General features: G+C 40.8%; 1 protein-coding gene across 4 annotated transcripts in view; it reads left to right on the plus strand.

The window, feature by feature from the left end:
- LOC135710927 (fibulin-1) overlaps positions 1 to 22,439 on the plus strand; it is a 71,181-nt gene extending 48,742 nt beyond the window's left edge. For 3 of the 4 annotated variants that reach the window (XM_065233635.1, XM_065233634.1, XM_065233633.1), the window contains exons 3-17: positions 4,654 to 4,910; positions 4,975 to 5,140; positions 5,760 to 5,937; positions 6,014 to 6,210; positions 6,357 to 6,506; positions 6,665 to 6,767; positions 6,841 to 6,905; positions 7,029 to 7,157; positions 7,325 to 7,465; positions 7,778 to 8,104; positions 8,292 to 8,429; positions 15,948 to 16,460; positions 19,790 to 19,919; positions 21,864 to 22,100; positions 22,174 to 22,439. In XM_065233635.1, coding sequence (XP_065089707.1) covers positions 4,654 to 4,910; positions 4,975 to 5,140; positions 5,760 to 5,937; positions 6,014 to 6,210; positions 6,357 to 6,506; positions 6,665 to 6,767; positions 6,841 to 6,905; positions 7,029 to 7,157; positions 7,325 to 7,465; positions 7,778 to 8,104; positions 8,292 to 8,429; positions 15,948 to 16,460; positions 19,790 to 19,919; positions 21,864 to 22,100; positions 22,174 to 22,336 — 2,894 coding nt within the window. In that variant the 3' untranslated portion in view covers positions 22,337 to 22,439. The remainder of the gene's footprint in view (positions 1 to 4,653; positions 4,911 to 4,974; positions 5,141 to 5,759; positions 5,938 to 6,013; positions 6,211 to 6,356; positions 6,507 to 6,664; positions 6,768 to 6,840; positions 6,906 to 7,028; positions 7,158 to 7,324; positions 7,466 to 7,777; positions 8,105 to 8,291; positions 8,430 to 15,947; positions 16,461 to 19,789; positions 19,920 to 21,863; positions 22,101 to 22,173) is intronic. The other variant, XM_065233636.1, reaches the window with a different exon arrangement.
- The last annotated feature ends 4,738 nt before the right edge of the window (positions 22,440 to 27,177 follow it).

A 27,177-nucleotide genomic window follows, 5' to 3' on the forward strand; every position in this document is an offset into this window, starting at 1 on the left:
CATGATGTTCTACTCAGTAAGCAAAACCGGTTGTGCTAACGCCACCGAGCCCCTCATATCACATTATAGCGTTACTCAAGTTTTTATGACTATTCAGACCCGGCACCGACGACAACGAAAAGTTTTACAAAATACACGATAAACAAGCGATCTAACCACAAATTTTTAATATGAAAGGATCTGGGACCGCGTTTTTCTGCTCAGTAAGCAAGGCACTGCAACTGACGATCTTTGAAATCCTTAAACTAAAAGCTACGAAAGACGCCTTTATTAAGATCCATTTTCACGCGACGTTGAATGTTTCGATTTTCTCTTTACGCATGGTTCAGGTAATCATAACAAGCTATGACCGACGTGACGATTATTTAAGACCTAGTTGAACAAGCTTTTCAAATGAAATTACGTTCTCGAATTTAACTTGGCATGTAATGAACAACAGAAATACGCGATAATTCATATTTTCAGCGGTTGGTGGTTAATTTTAAATATACTAACGGTACTGCCTACGACTACGACGGCGATTACGACAGCGACTACGACGGCACCTACGATAACGACAACAGCGAATTTGTAACTTACTATTTGTCTAGGATAAACACCTTTGCCCGGCACCTCCACTGGTTCTTCATGTCCGCTATCTGTCACTGTTTGCAAAATATCTAATAGCAATTACCTTCCAATACCAATACTTCCTGTATTGCCATTACTTCAGATTACTTACAATCAATACAAATTACAGGCACACTTACGCTAGTTACAAAAAAAAAAAAACACCCGTGAAAAGAAACGGATCAAATAAACGTCACTCTCGCGAAAGCACACCCGTCGTCGTCGAACGGCAAAAAAAGGAATCGGTGGGCAATTTTGTGATACGGATTTCCAAAATCAACCGGGAATGCACGAATTTCACCACACCCAACTACGAAACACGTTCAGATGCACTTTTGGTACACTTTCGTTCGAAAACACTTAATTTTTTTTCAAAATAGTTGCGAGCGAACTAAAATTAAAATTATCGCTCGCGATGTCACAAATTTCTGGACCGGGAGAAAAAATCCAACAGTGTGCCAGCGCTAATCCGGCAAATGCAGCCGAAAACTATGAAAGCTAACGCACGCACCAAACAGAGAAAAAACTTATGACACAACCGTATCCAAAGGCGTTCGAAACTCGACTCTGAATCCTTTTAATATCGCTGAATATCTCTGAAATTCATAGATCTTCTTTCTTTAACACCTCGCAAGATTTCTGAGCTTCACAGAGAACTTCTGAGAGGACTAGGAAGGTAATTGAAAGATGTGAAGCTTGGTGAACTTCTGAGAGGTTCGACGAACTACAGTGTGCAGGGAACTGATAAGTTCATGGTAGTTCTGAGAGGTTTTAGAGCTTTCAGAGGTTTGGACACTTCAGATAATTTCTGACAACTTTAGAAATGTTCCGAAAAAGGACCTTAGGGAGATTCCATGAAACACTGCGATCATAAAATTTACGGTTAAAATCTTTGTATACAGAAACATGTTTATTTGAAAATATGTCCTCGGAATGGAGTTTTTAATTAGTTTTAATTTAAACTAAGTTTAATTCATATTAAGTGGATGCAATCCGCGCCAGACCAAATGAGAGGAAAATCTGCACAAAATCCACGAAAATCTTGTAATCCTCGTAGTCGTAACAACCATGCTATTGTTGGTTTATAAATAATGGGTTAGTTTTCTATATGATTCCTAATCATCATTCGTTTCTCTCTAGTTTGAAATGGCTAAAACTAGGTTTTTTCCTTTAACGGCGCCGGTGGTGTAGTGGTAAGCGTGATTACCTCTCACCCCAGGAGGCCTGGGTTCAATCCCAGTCGGCGCCGCCGGGATGTTCTGAGGCATAACATCTCTGATCACGCCTTCCTTCGGATGGGAAGTAAAGCCGTTGGTCCCCGGTTCATGAGTTGATGGGTCGATAGGTAGGGTCCAGGTGTGGGAGCTGCCTTCCTGGCACGTCGGTAGCATTGGTGCTCAGCACGGAAAACAAGATCGACGGAAAAAACAAATCAAAGGAAAAAAAAAAGGTTTTTTCCTTTGTTCAGGATAGGTCCCAAAGAAACGAGCTCAACTTTTTGGTTCATCTCTGGTACTATCTTTGGTCCCAAACAAACCAAAGGAAAAAAAAAGGTTTTTTCCTTTGTTCAGGATAGGTCCCAAAGAAACGAGCTCAACTTTTTGGCTCATCTCTGGTACTATCTTTGGTCCCAAGCTAATCGATGCACCCCTCGAAACATAGAAAAATCCACGAACCCCTCATTTTATCTGTCAAACTTTCATAGCGAATCAAAACAAACATAATGTAATACTGGAATTCATACTAGAATGGGGTATTTTAATCGATTTATTTGGGACCAATAGGCTAGTCAAGTCGTTAGTTTCGTATTGATTGTTGGTATTACTCCATCACTATTGAGAAATGATGAAGTATTCGGTTTTGAAACAGTTGTTATTCTTGCCTTCATCGCAAGGAATCGATTCTAATTGAAAGATCCCGCTATTTATACTCTTCGAAAGTGAGAGCACCCTCCAAAGGCGCCCCCATTTGTTAGTCAAAATTGGATTCCTTAGCAATAAAATTAAGCAATGACACCGATAATGATCATCCTCAGAGGACAAAGCCGAGTCTTGTCACTATCAACAAACCATAAAAATAACAAAGACTAAGATGTCTTATCAGCTTCCAGAAAACATACACTGCTTCCCCTATATTTTCTGCGACGCAGTAAATATTAAGAAGCCAATTTTAAGATTAAAATCGCAAAAGTGTCCGAGATTTACTATTAAGAGCCAGTGATTTGTGACTGCTGTATCGTAAAAGACCACCCACACTAGGTCCGGATCTGACGCGTTACCACAAAGTTACAACTAAATCTATTGCCTAACTGTCAAATTTACGTCAACGCAACGCAAACGGATCTAAAGTAGGTGGCTCTCAACACCTTAAGCTGCCTTACACGGTAACCGCGAAATATCCAATAATGACTATAAAAGACTCAATATTGACTAAAAAGTAAGCATTTTCGAGGGAAACTGGGACTACCGATTAGATGAGTAAACATTAAACGGGTAACATTTTACTAATTTAATGGGTAGTCTCTGTTTCCCTCGAAAATGCTTACTTTTTAGTCAATATTGAGTATTTTGGGGTTACCGTGTAATCTCTACCATTTTAGCACAGGCTCATATATTGAATTTTTGATTCTAAAAACAAACATTACCATACTGCCACTATTCGCATAACAGTCCCATGTAGATAGGAAATCAATAGGACATGGGACTGTTATGCGAATAACGGCAGCATAGTGCATTTTTTTTTTCGAAAATGATGCATTCTAGTGGACAGTTGTTGAGAGATTTTAGACCCCTTCCATTTTTTGCCGATAGAAACAATCATCTACATTTTTCAAGTAAATTTTGATTACACTCGGCAGATTAAAAGATCTATTAAATTAAATCCCAGTAATGCCATTAAAACTTATTTCTGACGGATACTGCTTTAAATATCACGACTAACAAATTTGAATGGATCCCTTCTTTAATCATCCTTCTCATTGATTTTTCATTACCACGTTCATTTACTTTCACCGAACAAATCAAACAATCCTTTTCAACTTCAACGATCCGTGGAATTCGCTTGAATTCCCCTTTTCAATGGGAAGCAGAGTGACAGGCGGAACAGCAGAAGCAGCAAAATCCGTTACGTAACATTTCTTACTGTTGGTACTTATCCCTTTCGGTTCACAACACAGTTTCGCCTAGGGCCATTCTTAGCGCAATACCCACATCCATTCTTCTCTGGTTCTGGCTCTGGCCGGTAATGACTTTCACATCGCTCTGACTCTGTCGGGGTCACCCGCGCGCAGTACTTTTAGAGCGAAACTTTTATTCTTCAACCAGCGACATAGACAGAGGGCAGCATCCTTGCATCGCATCACCATTTTGCCGTCAAAGACAACCCCATCGGTAACTTTCTGCTGCTGTACGGAAAGATTGCGGTTGAACGTTTCCAGCGTTGCGGTTTCCTTGCTTGGGAAAAATAAAATTATGCTAATGAGGCTGGGCGTCCGGAAATGTGTGTGGGGGTGTGTGAGGAAGTGGGTGTATGTTTTGAAGAAAGATATATTTCTATTCTTACCACGACAGAACTTTGCAATGACAGAGTGGCAGTCGAAGCAGCAACAGCTATGGGTTTCCATCCGGCAGTGTGTCTACCAAGTGTTAAGGTCTTCCGCTTCCTCGACTTTCACAACTTGGCTAAACGGTGGAGCAGTGCAATTGGTGCATGAAGTCTATATTCAGAAGGTTTTGGTACCCAACATCTCGTAGTTGATTTTCTACGCAGAAATTCCAGTGATGGCGCTGGGCTCGGGGAGGATGACTAAACTTCTTTTCTATGATAACGCATTTCATTATAGAACATTTTTCGTCTGTAATCCGCGGTCTCACCGCATAAATTACCCATTGTGCTGAGAAATGGTGATTCGGCGGAAGCGCTTTTATTAACGTAACCAAAGAGCCGTTAAACGCTCGGCAGTGACTACTATTAAGCTTAAGATGCATGATCGTAACAATGTGATTTTTATGTTGAAATTTCCCCTTTTCCCATGATTTTTTTCAGCAATCGCCATGGAGCAGATATTGTCCCTCTGCTGCCAGGAAGGTGAAGGATGGGGTACCCAGCATAGGCTGTGCTCCAGTTTCAACAACACGCTGGAGATTGTACCGGGGGAGCTGCGGGGACTATGCTTATCGACCGTGGAAATTTGCTGCTCCAAGCAGCACAAGATTTACCAATGTACGGCAGGTCAAATTGCCGCCCGACAGGGTCTCAGCTGTTCACTGAAGGGTGATCACTCGGGGTCGGAATTTTATACAGTAAGTTTGAGAGGGTTTTCTGGGATTTTCCGCTTTGTTGATAACGATACCAGCATACTGGCAGGACTGCTGTGAAGCTTGCAAGATTGGGCTGGTCGTGGGATCCAGTTCGAACAAGTGCTCCGTGGAGCCATTTGCGTTCGGAAGCCCGTGGGATGATGTTTACGATGGGTGCTGCAAGGACATTAAGCAGGGAGACGATACGTTTATTCTGAACGAGGAGGATGAGAGTAAGTATTTGGCAGGTGGATTATTTGTTTGCACACGCTGTTTGCAATGTTTTTTGCATTCCTAGGTATTATAATCGAGTTATGAAGAGCAAAATTTAGTGACATAGTTTAGATTTTTTTCATTCACTCACACACTGGCACACTTCTTTCGAAGTCAGCATCACTCATCTTATCCTTTAAAAGTTATTTTCATTGCATTACAGTGCGCATTTCATCTCTCACTCTTGTATGAATTGGCGCTAACCAAACCTTTCAAAATCAAAGCTTTAAAAAGCTAAGTTTTATATTTTGAGCAGTTCTAAAACATCGCGGGAGATAGTTGGTATCCTTTTATCTCTCTAGGGGTAAAAGTTAGGCTTTAAATTTTGTTTTTCATAGTTGGCCATGAAGTCCTCTGAAGACACTTTCCCCCTCCCACTAAACAGTACACGTGGTATATGGACAGCCTGCAAGTGAACTCTAAGTAGTATTCCTAGATGATTCAGATAAGAATTTCGACGATTGAGTGGATCGTCTCCATCGTATTTGATAGACCAAATTTAATGAAAATTTTAAGAACAAATTGTTGCCTAAAGTAATCATTATTTAGGTTAAAGCACTTTTCACCATTCCCCTACAGACAACCTTTGCGGTCGTTTTGAGAATCTTTGCTCGCAGATTTGCGAAAACACCGAAGCCGGATCGTACATGTGCCGCTGTAATCCCGGCTACACTCTGCTTGATGATAGGAAAACCTGTGTCCAAATAACTTCGGAGGATGAGAACGAAATCATCACCGATGAACAACCTCGCTCGGAGTAAGTATCAAGCGCAATTTGGTTTCTAAAAGCAACTCTCAAAAAAATGCGTCAACATCCTTGTCCCGAACAACAGCTGTCGACTAGGTTATGAGAAAGATCAACGGACAGGTGAGTGCGTCGATGTGGACGAGTGTGAAATGGGTGAAGCGACATGTGACGCTAATAATCAGGTTTGTATGAATCTTGAAGGCACCTACCGTTGCCTGGACATACAGGACGTCAAGTGTGACGCCGGCTACCGGTACGACCGCAAAACAGTAAAATGTGAAGGTAAGTTGATGTGTGATTTTTTTTTTATCGTAAAGCAATGTTATCGCTGTTGAGTTTATGCTTGCACGTTTCTTTTCATAATGATATCTACGTCATTTTCATACAGAAAAATATGCTACACTATATCTCTCGCCACTCTCGTTTAGATATAAACGAATGCTTAGAGCGAACTGATGCTTGCAATAGGGAAACGCAGCACTGCTTGAATGGGCGCGGAAATTACACCTGCCAGAACAAGGCGGTAGAAACATGCTTGCCTGGGTACATCTACGACAGTGCCAGCAAGTTATGTGAAGGTTTGAACACTGCTTTTTTCCGTTTTACCCTTTTAACCACTCGCTATCATCGTTCCGTTTTTCCTGAAACTGTTGGCTTTTAAGTGCACTCTCAAGTTGTAACACCTCCCAGGAGAGGGTATTCATCACACTTTGTTATTTCGTTCGTTCTCGACTAGATATCGACGAGTGTGAGGATGATTCCGCTTGTGACGAGGGCTTCCAGTGTGTCAACATAAAGGGCTCGTACGATTGTATTGCCGTGGTGAAAAACTACCCACTGTAAGTAATGTCATGCTGGGTGGTTCGATCAGCTGTAGCAATTTAATTGATGAGGTTTTGTGAACCATTCTAGTCCGGCGAAGAAGAAGGTCGAGTCCTGTGCACCTGGATTCCGCCGTCATAACGACCAGTGTGTAGGTAAGCAACTAATGGCACGTGTGAAAGCTGACGAACTTTCACCTAGAATGCGATTTCCGGTTGCGATTCTGATTTAATTGATTGGCTTTTTCTGCATGCGTGTGTATGTGTGCTTATTTGCAGATATTGACGAATGTGCTGCCGATAAGTACGCCTGTGATAGTAATCAGGTTTGCACAAACGAAATTGGCGGTTTTCGGTGTGACTGCAAAATTGGCTTCATGCTTGACCAGGTTACGAACGCATGTGTTGGTAAGTTCAGAACGGATGGAGATTGAAAAGATTTGCAATCGTACAGCCGATATGTTACAAGCCGATGCCTATAACTCAATTTAAATTAATGTTTCACGCTAATTGAATTGCTCATCAAGACTTGATTTTTTTTTTTAAATTTTCATTCCACTGAACTCATATTGCAGATATCAACGAGTGTCAAATAAATGCACATGAATGCCTGGAGAGCCAACGGTGTGACAATACGATAGGGTCCTACACGTGCATCCGGTTGCAGAGCTGTGGAACAGGCTACACCCTGAATGCAGAAACCGGAAACTGTGACGGTGAGTGAATAGGTTACGTTACTACAGAAATCTCTACATTTATGCGGTGGGTAGTACCATCCACCCACAGCTATTTCTCGGTTGTCCTTCAACCAATTGAGCTCCTTTTTTTGTCGAGAGGTAGTTTATGGTTGACACTAATCACTTACAATAAATCAGCGTAATTGGTAGTAGTACAACCAAGAAATAGCAACGGGTGCATAGTTCCACCTACCTCATAAATTGAGGGATTACTTTAAATGAAACAGAGAGGGGGAGAAAGAGAAAAAACAACTCATTTAAATTATTCAATTCCATCCCGCACGACTCCAGACGATGACGAGTGTGCCCTTGGTCGGCATAATTGCGTGCCACCGTACGAGTGCTTCAATACCAAGGGTTCCTTCCGCTGTCGTCAGAGGTCAAGGTATGCACCGGCCGTAAGTAAGGTTACTAGTGCTAGTAGCACTAGCACTAGTACCAGTACCAGCACAACGACTACTACAACTGCACGACCTGTTTATTACACGCACACGACCAGGATTTCACGAAATTACCCGCCGCCGGTGTACCAAACGAACAATCAGGAAGTTGAATACAATCGGTATCTGGGCTCGTGTGGTTTTGGGTTCGAGAGGAATGCCCTCGGGGCCTGTGTCGGTAAGAAGATTTTTTTTAATTATAGCATACACGTCAGTATTAATTTATCTAACAATGGCCATCTTTTTATTTCTACTGCCTTCCTGGAAATGATAAGCTATAAACCTCTAAAACCCCATCTAAATGTTTCCATTTTCAGTTTTTATTTTATTTATTATGACTTTATAATTTCTTCCTTATCAATTAGATATCGATGAATGCTCCAGGGAAAATGCCTGTCGATCGAATCAGCGATGTGTGAATAGCAACGGTTCCTACCGCTGTCATGATATGCTAATTTGCCCGAATGGATTCGTATCCAACAGCGATGCAACTGAATGCTTAGGTATGTCCATGGTAACTATTTCTTGCAGAATAAAATAATGCGTTTGATTATGTGATGCAAAAGATTCTCTTTTTTAACTTTGATGCTAACGGGTGTTCAATAAAAAATGAGAATGATTTCAGTGCCGTCCAGCGCTCTTTTGAGAGCATCGCGACTAAGTTGCGTCGTACGGCTGACCAGGGTCCCTTCTCCAAAATTCATTGACGTTTTTTTTGAAGAATAAACATTATGTTTTTAATAAAAAATACTGAAATCGTTGAAAATTTTTTTTTTACTAGCTATATGACTGAAAAAATTCTCATTTTTTATTGAACACCCGTTAGACGCTTTTCAATTGTTGTCGGTGAAGCAATGAATAGTATGTTTGTTTTTAGCCCACTTTTTTTTCACTGTTCCGGACATAAAACCACTGCGACCAGTAAATTTGATCTATTGTAGTATATCCCGTGTCCTTAGTTTAGTGCATGTCGTATTACTCCATCACTATTGAGAAATGATGAAGTATTCGGTTTTGATACAGTTGTCATTCTTGCCTTCATCGCAAGGAATCGATTCTAATTGAACAGGTCCCGCTATTTATACCCTTTGGAGTGTTGAAACACCCTCCAAAGGCGCGCTCCTTTGTCAGTGAAAATTGGATTCCTTAGCAACAAAAACAAGCAATGACACCGATAAAGACCATGCATCAGAACCCTAGTCTTAACCACTTCAAACTAGGGAACTTTTGTCGGAAGACGGCATGGATGACCATTCATCTCAGAAAACTGATGATGTCATCCCTGGTTTGTCGTCTCAGTCTGTCAATGGGCAGGCTGAGAAAAGCACCAGATTGGCCCATGGGTTGTCTATTTTCAGCCCAAAAACAAACCCTTGAATGTTGTTCAGATATCTGATGATCTGACAAAGCGATTCTCTGCCGTGACCGAAATAAAGAAGGTTAGGCACAACAAACTTCGTGTGACCGTCGCTAACCTGAAACAGGCCAATGAAATTGCTGTTTCCCAGTTTTTCACACTGGAATATACTTGGAAAAAAATCCGTTCCCGAAAACGGGAACGGACCGTGAACTAAAAATCACGGCCAGCTATCCAGAACAAAATTTTCTCAAATATACACCGTGAACTATGGTTCACGGCTGTGGTTCACGAATATGGGAACTCTTTTTTCCCCGTGTAAGGTGTACATTCCAGCCTCTGATGTGGATATCGAAGGCGTGGTTACTGAGGCGAGTCTGAACCCCGAGATACTGGAGAAGCAAGCGGTTGGCCGATTCAAGAACCCCATGCTTCCTCCGGTAAAGATACTGGCCGTTCATAGAATGAAATCAGTATCGCTCAGCGAGGGTAAAAAGAGTTTTAACCCCACAGACTCGTTTTGGGTGACCTTTTTTGGATCTGCCCTTCCTCAATACATCGAGCTGGGAAAACTTCGTCTTCCTGTGCGGTTGTTTGTACCTCGGGTCATGAACTGCTAGAATTGTAAGCGGTTGGGACATACGGCCTCCCACTGCGGCAACAAGGCACGCTGCTCCACATGCGGGGAGAAGCATGAGGTTGGCGCCTGCGCAGTTACTGCACCAAAATGCGTGTACCGCAACGGAACTCCTCCTCATGCTCTCTCTTCGTGCCCGGCGTACAAACAGCTCGGGACAAAATGAAACGCTCCCTTAAGGAACGTTCCAGCGGTCTTTTGCAGAAATGCTTAAGACAGCCACGCCATCGACCAATGACAAAAATCCCTTTTCTCTTTTGTCAGATGACGAGACTGACTCTGACTTGGCTGAGGAGGGAGCTTCTTTCCGTTTTTCTGCACGGAAACGAAAACACATCCGTTCGCGGAAAGTTGACAATCAAGAACCCCAAATCAGCTTGCCCAAATTAAGCAATGGTGGAAAAAAGGAGACTGCTACTCCTCCTGAATTCCGCAGAACTGACTATACCCAGGATTTTCCACCTCTTCCGGGGACATCCAAAACCCCTGATAATTTTCCAAACGAGGTCAGGGATTTCATCACTGTTCTACAGTGGAATTGTCGAAGCCTTATTTCGAAATTAGATTCGTTCAAGTATTTAGTCCATAACAATAATTGCGATGCATTTGCCCTCTATGAAACATGGCTCTCTTCAGAAATTGATCTCCCTTTTTATGATTTTAACATTATTCGATTGGATCATGAGGATTCACGTGGAGGAGGGGTACTTTTGGGGATCAAAAAGTGCAATTCCTTCTATAGAGTGAATCTTCCCGAACTCCCCGGTATTGAAGTTGTCGCATGTCAGGCTACCATTAAAGGTAAGAGCCTTTGTATTGCTTCTGTATATATTGATCCTAGAGTCTCTGTTAATCACAAATAACTTTTCGACATATGTGCGGTACTTTTCGCTCCATGGTTGATCATGGGAGATTTTAACTCCCACGGTACAGGCTGGGGGGAGCTGTACGATGATAACCGTTCTACTATGATTTATGATCTCTGCGACAACTTCAACATGACAATACTTAACAATGGAGAAGTAACACGTTTGGCTGGTCCACCCTCGAATGGTAGCAGATTAGACCTCACCTTTTGCTCCAATTCACTATCGTTGGATTGCACTTGTACTTGTAGTGATCATCTGCCGATCAAAATTTCGAGTGCCAGTGGGTTCAACTCGTCAGAATCCGTTAACGTCGCGTATGATCTAACCCGTAACATCGATTGGACTAAGTTCCAATCCGCGATAGACGATACAGTATCGTCAGTGGAAGAGCTTCCGCCGTTGGAGGAATATAATTTCCTCTCTAATCTCATCGTCGACAGCGCACTTCAAGCTCAAACACGACCGGTGCCGCGATCGTCAATCCGTAAGAAAACACCATCGCTCTGGTGGGATCAACAATGCACGGAGGTTTACCGTAAAAAGTCCGACGCGGAAACGCGGAACACGCGAGCATTTCGACGCATACACATCTCTTGAACGCGAACTCAAGGTCAAAAAACGGGGTTACTTGCGGCAGTTTGTAGACGGATTGTCGCACGAAACGTCTATGAATACGCTTTGGAGTACGGCGCGAAGAATGCGTAACCGGTCTACTAACAACGAAAGCGAGGAATGCTCAGATCAATGGATTCTTAAATTCGCGCGAAAAGTGTGTCTGGATTCCGTGCCGTCGCAGTTGATTCCTCGCGAAACCGCAAATTCGGTAGACGAAATCAGTCAGCCTTTTTCAATGGTCGAACTTTCACTCGCTCTCCTTTCGTGTGGCAATTCTGCACCGGGATCTGATAGAATCAAGTTCAACTTGCTGAAAAACCTCCCAGACGTCGCTAAGAGGCGCATGTTGAACTTGTACAATCAGTTCTTGGAGCTCAATATTGTTCCCGACGATTGGAGACGAGTAAGGGTGATAGCCATTAAAAAGCCTGATAAACCCGCGTCGGATCACAATTCGTATCGGCCGATGCTGTCGTGTATTCGGAAATTGATGGAGAAAATGATCCTTTTTCGCCTCGACGAATGGGTTGAGACGAACCACCTTCTTTCAGATACTCAATTTGGTTTCCGTAGGGGTAAGGGAACGAACGACTGTCTCGCGTTGCTTTCCTCGGAAATTCAGTTGGCTTTTGCTGCTTCTGTGTTCTTGGGTATCAAGGGGGCTTTTGATTCAGTATCCGTTTAAGCTCTTTCAGAGAAACTCCACGCTTGTGGATTGTCTCCATTAATGAATAATTTTTGTACAATTTGCTGTCCGAAAAACATATGAGCTTTACTCATGGAAACTCTACAGCTTTTCGATTTAGCTACATGGGTCTCCCCCAAGGCTCATGTTTAAGCCCCCTGTTGTACAATTTCTACGTTAGAGAAATTGATGACTGTCTTAGTGACAATTGCACGTTGAGGCAACTTGCAGATGATGGCGTAGTGTCTATCACAGGGCCAAAAGAGGTTGACCTGCAAGGACCCTTACAGGATACCTTGGACAATTTGTCTACTTGGGCTATTCAGCTAGGTATCGAATTCTCCACGGAGAAAACTGAGTTGGTCGTTTTTTCTAGGAAGCATAGCCCAGCACAACCGAAGCTTCAACTTTTGGGTAAGCCGATCACTCATTCCATGTCTTTCAAATATCTCGGGGTCTGGTTCGATTCCAAATGCACCTGGAGATCCCACATTGAGTATCTGAGACGAAAATGCCAACTAAGGATCAATTTCCTTCGATCAATTACCGGAACGTGGTGGGGAGCCCATCCACAAGATCTTCTGACGTTGTACCGGACAACGATTTTATCGGTTCTAGAATATGGTAGTTTTTGTTTCCAGTCGGCAGCTAAAACGCACATCATCAAGCTGGAACGGATCCAGTATCGTTGTCTTCGTATCGCGTTAGGATGCATGCACTCGACTCATACTATGAGTCTCGAAGTGCTGGCGGGCATGTTGCCACTATCCGTCCGTTTTTCAGAATTATCTCTGAGGCTCCTCACCCGTTGCGAAGTAATGAACCCACTGGTGATCGAAAACTTTGAGAAGCTTCTGGAGCTAAATCCTCAAACATGTTTTATGACTTTGTACTACCTATATTTAACACAGGATGTCAGCCCTTCAAGAAATATTCTCAATCGTGTAGTCTTCTCCGATTTCGGCAATTCATTAAATTTTGATTTATCAATGACGCAGGAAATCCGTGGAATTCCAGAGCATCATCGCCCTATGATAGCTCCGTCATTATACGCTGCAAAATTTGGCCATGTTGATTATGCAAGAACGTTTTTCACAGATGGATCTCTAATAGAGGAGTCCGCTGGTTTTGGTGTATTTAATGAATTTCATAGCGCCTTTTACAATAGTTAGGGCGCGTTCTGCTAGGTTGGTCGAGGCAGATTTCATGTGTGAGTAAGTGATGAACATTGTTATGTGCAATTCAATTTAAAAGGTGCGTTTCATATTTCATCACATGTAGTTCCAAATAGCCTGAACGAAATGTGGCGCTTGAGAAGATCACTTGAAACTTTGATACTATTGGTATAAAACAAAAGTAAATTAGTTAAGATAACATATTGAAAAATGTGTTAATTGTTAGTGAACAAATGTCATGTTGCATTGAAATACTTTAAATCGTGTTAAATTTAAATGTTCCCTCATTTTACATCCGTTGAACCATTCTGAAAGGCCATCCCGTTGTGGTTATATCTTTTCCATGGAGTCAACAAAGTAAAAGTGAAAGAAGAGCTGCAAAATGGAGCACATGCCGTACAACAATGGAGCGATGCTCATTAAAAAATTACCTGGAGACACTGTCCATTGTCCGCATTGGTATTACGGTTTTATAAGACGCAACTAGGAACTCCAGATCTTAATACAAAGATTATGGACGTCGAAATATCGTAGAACACATCCGGAGCGATTTGAGATTTAGGCGTAATTGCATTTGTAAACAAACACGTCAATCACCGTTTTCTCGCGAGTAAAAGCTGAATCTCGAAAACTAATAAGACTATCAGGTAGAGGAATGACTTGCTATAGTTTATTTACGAGATTAAGCTTTTATTCACGAGAAATCGGCAATTGATGTGTTTGTTTACAAATGAAATTACGCCCAAATCTCAATTCACTCCGGACATCAGAAATAACATGCAGAGAAGGACAACGAGTTCACAAATAGGCACGAAAATTGGACAGCAGGGTGAAGAAACAGCGAAAATAGGTGAGCTCGTTTTAAATTTATAATTTTTATTATTGCTCAAATAGGTATACAAAACAATGCTGGAATTGGGAGGGACCATCAGGGCACCCCATTCAAGCGATTGGGATGTGGAGAGTGAAATTGTCAACTTCCTGTTGTTAACATCTCGTGGAAAAATGGCGGGCTATTCTCCACTCTCATTGGGGTACCCTTCTGTCGAACGGCTCGTTTTTTGACCATTTGTATGATCGGAAGGAGATTTTCTATCATCCCGTGGAGGCGTATAGGTGAATTCACCTATCGATCCACCAAATCCGTTTTTGGTCCTTCATACAGTGACATGTTGCGGACAATCAGAGGTTATTGAGCTTGATTTAATCAAACAGTGAGGAGCGCCAACTGCTCCGTGCTACATACAAATGTTACGCCTGAAATGTAATATGTTCAATGTAGATTCTAAAATATTTACTACGGAATGTTTACTATGTTATGGGTAATGTTGAATTTGTCATTCCAGAAATGAAATTTAAATGTTTCATATTAAATGATGGATACATGTTAAAAGGAAATTGTTTAAATGTTAAACTTTTAAAAGAATAAAATGTTATATCAAAGAACATGCGTATATTTTAACACTTAACATTAAAATTTTAACAAACTTAGAATTTATCATTTGAAATTCAAATAAAAAAAAAATAAGTTTCTTTTCAGTGCAGTCCAGTGCGGTAGAACTCTGTGGTTCAAACAACCACATTTATCGAATTGATCTTTTTAACCGCAATTGAAATATCTCACAAGTCTATCTCGCGTAACTTTTCAAATGGTCCTAAGTAACAAATGTAAACAAATCGAGTTAATCGATACAAATTATTGCTCTTCTTTCATGTATGTGATACAAAAACACCCATCCAAATTTACATTAATTTATTTAAGATAATCATAGGTAAAAAACTGTCCAATGTACAGTTTGAAATGATGGGTACGTTCTTGTTACTTCGGACATTTGGACTGCCTAACATGATTGGTGCTCTATTCTGAAATCTGTGAAAGGAAATCTAGTATCAAGTAGAACAAACTTCCAGTGTAACAATCATTGATTATGTCATTCAGAAAAATTGTTCAACGTAACATGTCCGATGTACAACTTGACTAGTCAAAACGTCCTATGTGTTTTTTTTTCTATGTAGAGGAAATGGATGTAATGTTGACCTAAATGCCTCTAATTTGGGCCTATACATAACTTCAGCAATCGACTAAATTAATAGTGACCAAAAATATCTTTTAGTACCGTCCCAATGACGCTTTCATCTAGATAAAATTGATAAATAGCAGATTTTTAGCGATGGGCCCAATCTAAGAGCCATTCTCCCTAGTAGCATGAAATTCAAAGTAAAATTGTGATTTAACAGTTTCCACTGAATTTTCAACGTTGACTACATTGACTAAAGTAAAAATGGTAGGGGAAATTGGGCCAATCGCTAAAAATCTGCTATTTATCAATTTTATCTAGATGAACGCGTCATTAGGACGATACTAATGGACAGTTTTGGATGCTATTGAAAATTTAGTCGACTGCTGAATTTATGTATGGGTCCAAATTAGGGGCATTGAGGCCCATTTCCCCTATTGCATATTGTTTCTAAACAGTTAAAATAATAATATGTCGAAATTCATCTTTGATTTTTTTTTAAATGGCGGACACGTTACATTGGTCTACTTGAAAAGTGACGCGAGAGTTGTCACTCTGCAAAATACACATGAATGGAACAGAGTTTTATCTTTAATACACTCAGCACGGATGAAAAATAAAATACTAATCCAATTGTCAATTCCCTTGCCTTTCCCCTCCACCAGACGTAGACGAATGCAGCACCGGCGAAGCCAAGTGCGGTCCCGATCAGGTATGCAAAAACAAACGTGGTGGCTACGTTTGCCTCTGTCCAGCGGGTCACATTATCGGCCGGAACCATCGGTGCGAGGATGTAAATGAGTGCGATCTGCATAAGGGCAAGGTGTGTCCGCACAACTCGGAATGCATCAATACGGTCGGCTCGTACAGGTGTGACTGCAAGGCTGGCTTCAAGAAATCCCGGCCGGAGGATCTCATCTGTACGGACGTGGACGAGTGCAGTGAGGTTCCCGGACTGTGCCATCAACGGTGTATCAATTACTACGGCTCGTATCGGTGCGGATGCGAACCGGGCTACAAACTTACAGTGAACAACCGCACCTGCGAGGATGTGGACGAGTGTGTCGAGTACAAGTCGAACAATTTGTGCGTGGGGATTTGCGAGAACAGCCCCGGTTCGTACGGTTGCCGTTGCCCACAGGGTTACCGGCTGGGGCACGATAACCGGAGCTGTATAGGTCAGTAACTGGCTAGGAGCTGTGTGCCTAATGGCAAACATACTTTTGAACATAAAAACCAATAAATGATCCATAAAATATTGCAAAACGTTCCATAAAAAACATCCAAATGATCCATAAAACTTCGGAGAAAATCCTTAAAAAAGTGTGAATGAACCATAAAAAATATAAATATGATCCATATTTAATGTAAAATTCAGCAACACAATTGTAAAAATGTTCCGCTAAATTTCTAAAGAATGAGCATTGAAATTGTACGAATTACCAATAAACATAAACAATTGATCCATAATACATTCAGCAGTGAACCTTAAAGTAAAGAAAGTGATCCATAGAAAATCATGTTTGCGCACTTAAAAATATAGCCATGTTCGTATTAATGAAAGCAACTTCCTCAGAGCAGTCTCGTTTTAGACAGCTTGAAGCTGAAATAGGTTTTATTAAACTAATATAAAATCAAAACCAATCTTAATGCTTATAATAAAACCTATTTCAGCTTCAAGCTGTCCAAAACGAGACTGCTCTGAGGAAGTTGCTTTCATTAATCCGAACATTCTTGAAGAACAACATCGAATATAACCTCAAAATGTCAGAGGGATCAACACCACCGTTGAGTGAAGAACAGAACAGCGATAGAAACTGTGCGCTTTGTGAAGGCCATGACCACGTAGATGATATGGTCCAGTGTGATGTCTGCGATTTCTGGACCCATTATAGTTGTGCTGGTAAGACAACAGCTGTAAAGGAGGTTCCGTAGACGTGCTCTAAGTGCACAAATATGCTGAAGGTGGCAAAAGGAACCAAGAAGTCTGTCCCAAAGAAACTACCTAGCAGAAATAATAGAGCGAGGAGTGATGCCGCAACCGAATCTGGAAAAGGAAGTAGGTCAACCTGGAAGAATCCCTAGACCAGCTGCTGCAGGAGAAAAGTGCAAATAAGAAAGCGCTGGAGGAAGAGAAAGATAGGAGGCTGAGCGGGAGATTTTCAAACCGAGAGTTATCTTCCGTCACTCTTTCAACAAAGATTTGGCTAGATTTAGCATTTAGGGATTCAATTATTATTTTAGTTAAGCACGGAATGCACGAATGAGCTACTTACTAGTTACTTAGGGTAAATCATGTATATAGCGTTTAGGAACAAATTGTAGGTTACCAGATTTTAGGATCAAATTGTAGTATCTAGATTAAGCAAATATAGGGTTATTAAATTCAATATTTGCACGAATTCCACCCTCAACTAACCTACTTCAGTAGCTACATAGAGACCAGACCAGAAGGTCCCGAAGAAATGTGCTCAACTTTTTGGCTAAGCTCTGGTACTATCTTCGGTCCCAAGCTTATCGATGCACCCCTATAAAACACGAGAAAATCCACGAACCCCTCATTTTACCTGTCAAACTTTCAAAGCGAATCAAAACAAACATTGTGTAGTACTAGAATTTTGACTAGAATGGGGTACGTTAATCGATTTGCTTGGGACCAATAGGCAAGTCAAGTAGTGAGCCAATTTAAAATCGTTAGTTTTGTATTGATTGTTGGTAGCTAGTTCACTACAAATAACTACAATTTAAATAAACGATAGGTATATTAACAAATTTAGGCAATTACAATAATTTAGCTGTAAAACGTTTTTTAGATGGTTTGGAATTGTATCTTCTTTTCCTCTTTTTTTCTCGTTCATACTCCGACCTATCAAAGGTTTGATTCAACGGAACTGTGAGTTCACAGTTCCGTTGAACCAACAATCAATACGAAACTAACGATTTTAAATTGGCTCACCACTTTAGTAGCCTATTGGTCCCAAGCAAACGATTAACGTACCCTATCCTAGTCAAAATTCTAGTACTACGCAATGTTTGTTTTGATTCGCTATGAAAGTTTGACAGATAAAATGAGGGGTTATTGGTTTTTCCTATGTTTCGAGGGGTGAATCGATTAGCTTGGGACCGAAGAGAGTACCAGAGCTGAGCCAAAAAGTTGAGCACGTTATTTCGGGACCTTCTAGTCTTAGAGTTACCTCTATGGTTGAACCAAACCTGACGTCTGTCATTTCTGGCAGCGACCGTTACCGTAGCTCTCTGAATCTCCCACAGGGTTGTCCATAACTTAGACGTATATAATTCACGTTTTGGACACTGTATTATTAATTTTGATTTATAAACCATGGAAAATTGCTCCATTACTGCTTAACTACTTAGATTTACTGTCCTGCCGTGTTTTTAGGTAGATGTGCGAGCGATGGTCAAGCGTCTAGAATTAGCTTCCAAAAGAAGCTTCTATAATAATCTATAAAAAATGAAAAATAAATGTTAATTTTATGGATCATACCTAGGGTAGGTGTTCCAGTTGTTGGTAGACGTGCTTATTTTGGTGTGTTCCAATTATAGTCTATATCGAGAGGAACGACACATCCAAATCTCAATTCTAGATGCTCAACAGATCTACCACTAGCGAATGAATCTTCGAAAAATATTCTTTCATTTCTCGCATCTACTTGCATCGCGCCTCATCTTTTTACAGGAAATCTTCAGAATCGTCATCAATCTTCTTTCTATCTACTCAGCGTGTGCGCAGCTAGCCGAAACAAAACACAATTTTTCCTGCATCGTAGCTAGAGTCGCTCCCCTCGGTCTATATACATATGTTTTTTTTTTTATTTGATCAATAAACCTTGGAAAATTGCTACATTACTGCGTAGCTACTCAGGTTTACTGTTCTGCCCGTTTTTTTTTTTCAGAAGAGCAGAACGATGGGCGAGCGTCTAGAATAAGCTTCTTAATTCTCGCTTGCCCGTCGCTTGACACATCTACCTTAAATACACGGGCAGGACAGTAAATCTAAGTAGATAAGCAGTGGAGCAATTTTTCAAGGTTTATGGATCAAAATCAAAAATAATAGTGTCCTAAACATGAATAAGATACGTCTAATTTATGGATCATGCCTTTATTTTTAAGTGTGCAAACTTGATTTTTTATGGATCACTTTCTTTAGTTTAAGGTTTATTGCTGAATGTTTTATGGATCAATTGCAATATGTTTATGGGTAATTCGTACAATTCCAATGCTCATTATATAGAAATTTAGTGGTACATTTTTACAATTGTGTTGCTAAATTTCATATAAAATATTGATAATATTGATGTTTTTTATGGATCATCCACACTTTTAAAGGGATTTTCTCCGATGTTTTATGGATCATTTGGATGTTTTTAATGGAAGGTTTTTCTATATTTTATGGATCGTTTTATCAATTCTAAAGGTACAAACTTGGGCTGCCGTGCCTAATTGTTTTATTTGTTTTCTAGTTATTGACCATTGTTGTATGTTGCAGATATCGACGAGTGCGAAACGAGAGACGTCTGTAACGGTCGAAATGAGATATGCACCAACATTCGGGGCAGTGTTCGATGCACCCGCATCGACTGTCCTTATGAATATGAAATCGATCCCGATCGGAATAAGTACGATATGTGTTTTCTTTATGTTTTTTTTTTCGGGAGGAAACGTAATGGGTGCATAAATGGAATAGTTTTGCATGAAAATAATGATAGCCTTTCTCGTTTATCTCTTATTGAGTTGTATCCCGATCGGATATTTGGCTCCGGAGATATGACCAAAATAGTAAAGTTTATGTCTACTATCTCGACGAAGGGAAGTGTAATTAATTTTGATTTTTAGCGGCAATTATGTTGAGATATTAAATAGTTTACATGTACAACGTTATAATGTTTGCAACTTATGAATAGTGTAATTAAAAGTAATATATCTTTATTGTCGATCTCCTTTGATCGGATCGATTGCGGTTCACTTTTGCAGCAGTTGAATATTAACATATAGTGGTTAAACTTGGGCCTCCTTTAGCTCAGTCGGTAAAGGTGCAGCTACAAAGCAAAACCATGCTGGAGGTGGCTGGGTTCGATTCCCGGAGTCTAGAAATTTTTCGGGTTAGAAAACTTCTCTTGTAATTTTTTTAGAGTCGGAAAACAAGTTTTTACACTTTTTTTTTATTTTTGATACATTTTTTCAATGTACAGTCAATTTTCCATATCTCGATATTGAAGGGACCATTGAGATATGTATATATGGAGATATAGAATAAGAATACCCTACAAGAACGATTGAATGGACCAATACTACGTGGTACGGAGTCACTTGAAATGGATGTCAAAAAAGCTTCCAACAGGTGCTGTCAAAAAATATCAAACGATCAGGACCAACACCAAGGCTTACGTTCCTTAAACAGATTCGTTCAAAAGATAAAGTATTTGGATCACACTCAAAATGTTATCATTAAATTAAATTGCAAAGTAATAAAACATGTGTATCTTTACAGACTGGCCACATTTATTCATACCAGTGAAAAAGTACGATTAATTCATTACAATACTCACTAAGGATTGCAAACATCCTCAACAAAGAAAACTTAAACATCAAAATAAATGGGTCTAACAGAAAGCATCAGTAAAAGCATATTCGACCGTTTGACTTGATATTGATCAGGTTTTTACTTGATAACCAGTTTAAAGCTTATTTTGAACTTTACAAAATATTGGCTCCTTCAAGCAATTGTAAAGAAATAATGAGAAAGTCACTAATGAGTTCTCATTTTTTCACTGGAAAAAAGGTACCACTTTGTGAGCGGTGTTGAAAGGATGTAAATTAAGGCAAGAAAATGAACATTTTTCAAGTAAAATAACTTGAAATTTGAAAGCGATCGACTCCGCACCACTCAGGACCGATATACCAATCGACATTTTGAAAAAAGAGGATCATCGAAGTATAGAGAATTAACTGTATTTAGAAAAAAAAAAAATCAAAATGTATATTTATATCGAAGCGGTAACCTTCCCGCTAATGTGCAAAGTTTAAAATGAATTTACATATTTACTGCAGAAAAGCAATGGATGGCGAGATAGTGCCAGTGTAAACGCGAAGTGGAGGAAATTCGTGAACCTTATCCGTAGTTCATATTAGTTAAGTAAGACATTTGCTGAAAAACTTTCCCGTTAGCACACCAGTTTTCCAAATAAATTGCTTTACTGACAGGTGAAGCGACAATATTTCTATTTGAAGGTTTATTGCATAGATGGTAACATTTCATTAGGGTGAAATTACTTTTGTAAACAATGATTTCAACAACTGTCGCGAGATATCGACGGATAAAGTAATTGTTTCCAAAAGCAGTTTCGCCCCTTTGCAATGTTGATGAAGACATGTATTTTTCATCAATTCCTAGCTTTTTAACGGAAAATTTACCACTTTATTGCACCCAACATTCTAACACAGCCGTACCATGTTGCAACTTTATTGCTACACAAGTGGTGAAATTAATTCAATTTAGCTGAATTTGCTCTTTTTGTCTTTCTCTTTCTATCTCTCACGTCCACAAATTTCTTCCTAATCAGTCGGTGCCGCCGGACGGTCCGATATTGCCAAAAGGACGACATCGAGTGCCAGAGGAAACCGTCATCGTACTCGTACAATTTCATAACCCTGACGTCGAACATGCCGGTGCCACCCTCTGGACGGGCGTTGTTCAATCTACGGGGACCCACCTGGTACGACGCGATTGACTTTGATATGAAGCTGATCCACGTCGATGCACCGCCGAATGTTCGTCCAGCGGATCAGCGCTTTTTCAGGTAATATCTAACAGAGCTGACTAGGTGCGGGTGCTCTTAATTCTTATTGCTCTCTCTATTTTTTGTCGTACAGCTTGAACAAATTGTCCAACGAAGTGCTGCTGAATCTGGTCAAGAGCATAGAAGGACCACAGGACATTGAGCTGGAGCTGAGCATGACAGTGTTCAAGGATGGACAACCATTTGGGTCAAACATCGCCAAGCTGTTCCTGTTGATTTCGGCGCATGAATTTTAATGAAGCAAGGTGAGGGAGCACGTCGAGTTTTTAGCTTTTACTGTGGAATTCATTTGCTTCAGTTTTTATCGTACAAATAAACTTCAATCTCCGGTAATCTCAACTGACAACGAGTGCTTGATTTAGAGAAAAAAAACACCTACCTGCAGATTAATTTCGGTGACAAACGATGTGCTTGGTTGACATACGATAAAATCACATCCGAGCTGCCGGAAGCTCAATCTACATCGTTGTAATTAAAACTGAATCGCATTAGAATATTCCTGTCTCTCTCTCTATCTGTCCCTAATAGAATATGCTTCCGGAATACCGTCACCATTATTGCTAAATAAATCCTCTCGACACTCTTGTGGGCAATAAAAATGCAACCGGTTAGTGAAGCCGACAGGCGTAATTAAATTGAGGGGATTGCACAAATCGTAAATAAACCCACGAGAGACCCATTTCAACTGGCGAGCCGAGAGCTTACGTGCCATCCGCTCGTTTTTCAATCCCGAAATAGCGTGAGGCTCACTTATTGCCTTATTCAGGAGAACACAAATGAAGACGTGTTTACTGCCTCTGTATGTTCCGTACCGCACAGCACAGCAGCAGCAGCTGTTGGTCGGGTTTGTTGAGTGAGATTCGCAAATGTGACATTTCGAAAATTTATATTTGATTTGATAAACTTGCGAGGAGATAAAATAATCTCCTTTTTCTCATTTCCTAAATTGTTTCCGTCCGCTCTGAGGATGGAAATATAAATTCTTGCGCTCATCGCCCGCGCTGCAACGAAGAATCCTTCTCCCGGCGACGAATCAAGCTCGAACAGCACCAACCCGGTCTCGGTGATGAATCGTTGAGCTTTTTATTACGAAATACGATGGCACTTGCTACTTCCCGAGTGAGATACGGCAAAGAAACTTGAAGGAATGTACAACATGCAACCGGAATCCTTTCTACTGACTGGGTACACAAAGTGTCCGACGTAAGCCACATTTGGTTTGCGTCATCTTGGATCTGGATGATGTTGGCTGCGTGAAATGAGGACCCAAGCCCATCGCCAAACCACGACACCACCGTACAAGTTGGGGCACCATAATAATCATCATCATCATCATCATCGCCAGCGTGTTTCTGTCTTTGGCCGTGTCGGACGGACGCGGTTGTCCTGTTCGTTGGGTTGCTCTTCTCGGAGTGCACCATGCCATGACATGAACGCTATGTGTTGAGCTGTGGCAGGCCAGAGATTTACTTAAGGCACAAGATGGAGTGTGCTGTAGCAGGCAATGTAAGCCAGTAATGGTTTTGGCTAAATACAAACACGGTATGGCAATTGTTGGTTTTCCTGGTAAAAATTAATTATGGAATTCCACAGCCGCAGACAGTATATGAACAAAGGCGGGCGTACACTTTTTTGCCTGTAGATTTATAGACATACTTCAAATCTCCGCATACCGTATGCGTGATAATGTTTGCACCATTAAGCAATGCCAAATTAAAAAAAAAATCTCAAAAATTTCGTTTTCGAGTTTTTTTTATTTATTCAAAGGGGGGATGTTTCTCAGAGTTTTAAACTATGTTAATCATCGTTCGAGTTTCCACTTGCTGCAATTACGGCCTCCACACGCTTCCAGAATGCACGGCAGGTTTTAGTAATGTAGCCTGGATCCATTTCTCTCCAGGTACGGGTCAATGTTTGTCTGAGGCTTGCTGTACTCGGGTGGCGTTTAGAACAGGCCTTGGCCTTCATGACGCGCCATATTGAGTAATCCAGCGGATTAAGATCGGGGCTGGATGGCGGCCACATATCCTTCGCCCAGAACGGAAGATGTTCCTGCAACCACTTCTGAGTGCGGTTCGAGGTGTGGCGCGGAGCCCCATCTTGTTGAAATACAACATTTGGCTTCGGACCGTACTGTTCTTTGATCCACGGAAGAACATACTTACTTAAAATCCCGATGTAGACCTCCGTGTTGACCTTGTCGCCTTCTGGAATGAACACCGGGTCCATTTTTCTGTAATCGGAAGCCACCAAACCAAACACCATAGCAGGATGCTTGGTCAGATACACATTCTTGTGCTCGTCGGCCACGTCTTTTACCGGAAGAGAACTAATATACCGGTCGGTTCTGGAATTTGATACGGGATCGACAGTAAAAATGCTCTCGTCGATGAACAGGATTACCGGATTTTTTCGCTTAAGGAAGTTCAAGATTTTCTTGCATCATTCGACTCGTAGCTCCCGGATGCGGTTGGTAATCATGTGAGTTTTTTTTTCCGTGCCTTCGACTTTGCCTCGCAATCTTCCTTTACGATCTTCCGTGCCGTAAAGTCACTGATTCCGTGTTCCTTTGCCATTTTCCTTATTGAACGCACTGGACTCACCCTCTGGATAACCCTCGGAACCCGAGCTGACCTCGGACGACCTGTGGCCACCTTCTTGGATAGATTCTTTTGGATTCTTTTCTCGGTCTAAAACCCTTATGTCGGTCTACCGGGACACTCCCACGGCGACTGAAATGTCTTTTTGCGACATTTGCGCGTGGGACAAATCACGAATACGCTGAAACTTCGTCATGGTGAAACTGTCAAACTAAGGAAATCATTTTATTTTATTCACAGCCTACTACGGTATGAGCTATAGGTTACGTGCATGCAAAGAAAACCAAGGCATTGTATGCACAGGTGAAACGGGAACCTTATTTGTACGATGGTGCAAACATTATCACGCATACGGTATATCGTACGGGTTAAACAAAGAAGTGTGCGTTTGACTTTGTACTGTCGCATTAATAAACTATCAAACTAAAGCTTCATGTTCGATAGCATATCCAACCAACTCAAAGAATGTCATAATTTGCTTTTATGATTTGCATGAGTAAAGAAAGTTGTAAAGTATTGAAAAAACTCTTCTCTATATTTCTGTGAGGGTATTTTGCATCACAATAGGATAAGGCGGGGTAATACGAGCCATGGGGTAATATGACCAACAGAACTTATTTATATGTTTTTCGAAACAAATTGAATGGGTTTCACCCAGAATCACTAGAAGAGCTACGGAACTATCATCTGGGAAACTATTTATATCAATTAGTCTGTGAATAGTACGAAAAAGTTCTGTTGGTCATATTACCCAGGGGCGCATATTACTCCACCTACTATCATTATTTTAACGTAAGATTACGTCTTTCAGTAACATATTAAGGGTGTAATTTCAAAAACCAAAATCAACCACGTTACGAAAAGTGGTCAGGTTTTGACCACTTATAACTCTGTCAATAGCGGATGGATTTTAATTCTATACAAGCCAATCGATTGGAAAATTGGTCACTATTGAAAATTTCACTAATGCCCAAATGTTACAATGGTGATCAAAATTATCACCAATTGCCTGCCGGAAGCGCGTTCCCTAACACAGACTTCAAAATCGAATTCCATCCGGTCTTGCCGAACGGTGCCTAATCAATCACCCTGTGTGGTGGTTTCCGGCCGGTCATCATCGTCAGCAGCAGCAACACTGCGCGTTGAACATTGTTCTCAAGTTTACAACGAAAGCCTGTCTGCAAGCATCAAGCTGTCCAATGGGTAATTTGAACGATTTCAATGATAATTTGATTTGCTGGTGGACATACTGCAAGAATTGAAATTCTGAACTTTTCTTTCCACAGTTAATCACGAATAACTTTTTAACGGCTCAAAATAAGGTTAACGTGTTTTGGGCAAAGTTTTTTTCCAATTTCTGATGCATTTGATTGATTATAGCGCATTGTTTGATACCCACTTTTGATGATTGAAGGCAGTGATGTACCAAAAAAAACATCATCTTAGATAATTTAAAAAATTGTAACTAACAAATTGGACACAGAACATGCCATAGCATTTTTTTCATCTTTTAGTTTTGACCCTTGGAAATCTACGAAAAATATAAAAGGGTGAGATTTTACTGAAATTTAACGAACTAAAAATATTTATTGGATAATAGCGATGAAAAATGGACTTTTTTCAAAAATCTCGGTGGGACGACCTCTAAACAACATTTCCCAGAGTTGCCGCCATACAAAAGTTTGCTATCCTTGCTACCCTTAGCTATCATTAAGTTAAGGAGGGTAAGTTCCCAGATTTACAGGCATAGTGCAATTTTGGAACACTCTACTGTCCATTCACCGACGAAGGAGGAAGAAGCCGCACCGCTACTGATCGGATTCAGTTGCTCTTTGTGAGTCGCTGTGGACCATCTATGCTAAGCGCGTCACCATCGTTCCAGCCTCATCTGTGTTGAACACCCTAATAGCTCAGCATTACTCAACCATCACGACAAAACGGTCCTTTTCAGGACCACCATAAATTTGTTAAAAAATATTTTCTGGACATTTGTTAAAGTCATCAATCGGATGTCAGTTCCCACTAGGGTGGTCTAACATATCGATTTTGCGCTATTAATTAATATTAACCGATTGTTAATAAGGTTCTGATCATTCTCCCAAAAGTTTAGTTTATTTGGATGCAAACTCATACTGCACTGCCCTTTCGAAGTTTGTATGGGAATTACTATGGGAAAAGTGAACTTTATGTTCTCATCGTTCTAGTTCTTCGCCATAATAATTTACGGAAAAGGTTGTTATCTGCTACGGGCCTCCCTGCTCAGTCGGTAAAGGCGCAGCTACAAAGCAAGACCATGTGGTTGGAATTTCCGGCAGAGCTTGACGTTAGTGGCTGGAAAACGTATACAAAGGGACAAAGCGCGAAGTTATTTCACGAAGAAAATTGTGTGGTTTGAGGACGATACCGAAAAGGTGGTTGTGAATGTTGTGCTTTGCAGGGCAAATGGAAAAAACATACAAAGTGGTCAGGATATTCAA

The sequence above is a fragment of the Ochlerotatus camptorhynchus genome, unplaced genomic scaffold, assembly GCF_037179485.1.
Source record: "Ochlerotatus camptorhynchus isolate MF236.1 unplaced genomic scaffold, CSIRO-AGI_Acam_v1.1 ptg000406l, whole genome shotgun sequence".
NCBI classification, from domain to species: Eukaryota; Metazoa; Arthropoda; class Insecta; order Diptera; family Culicidae; genus Ochlerotatus; species Ochlerotatus camptorhynchus.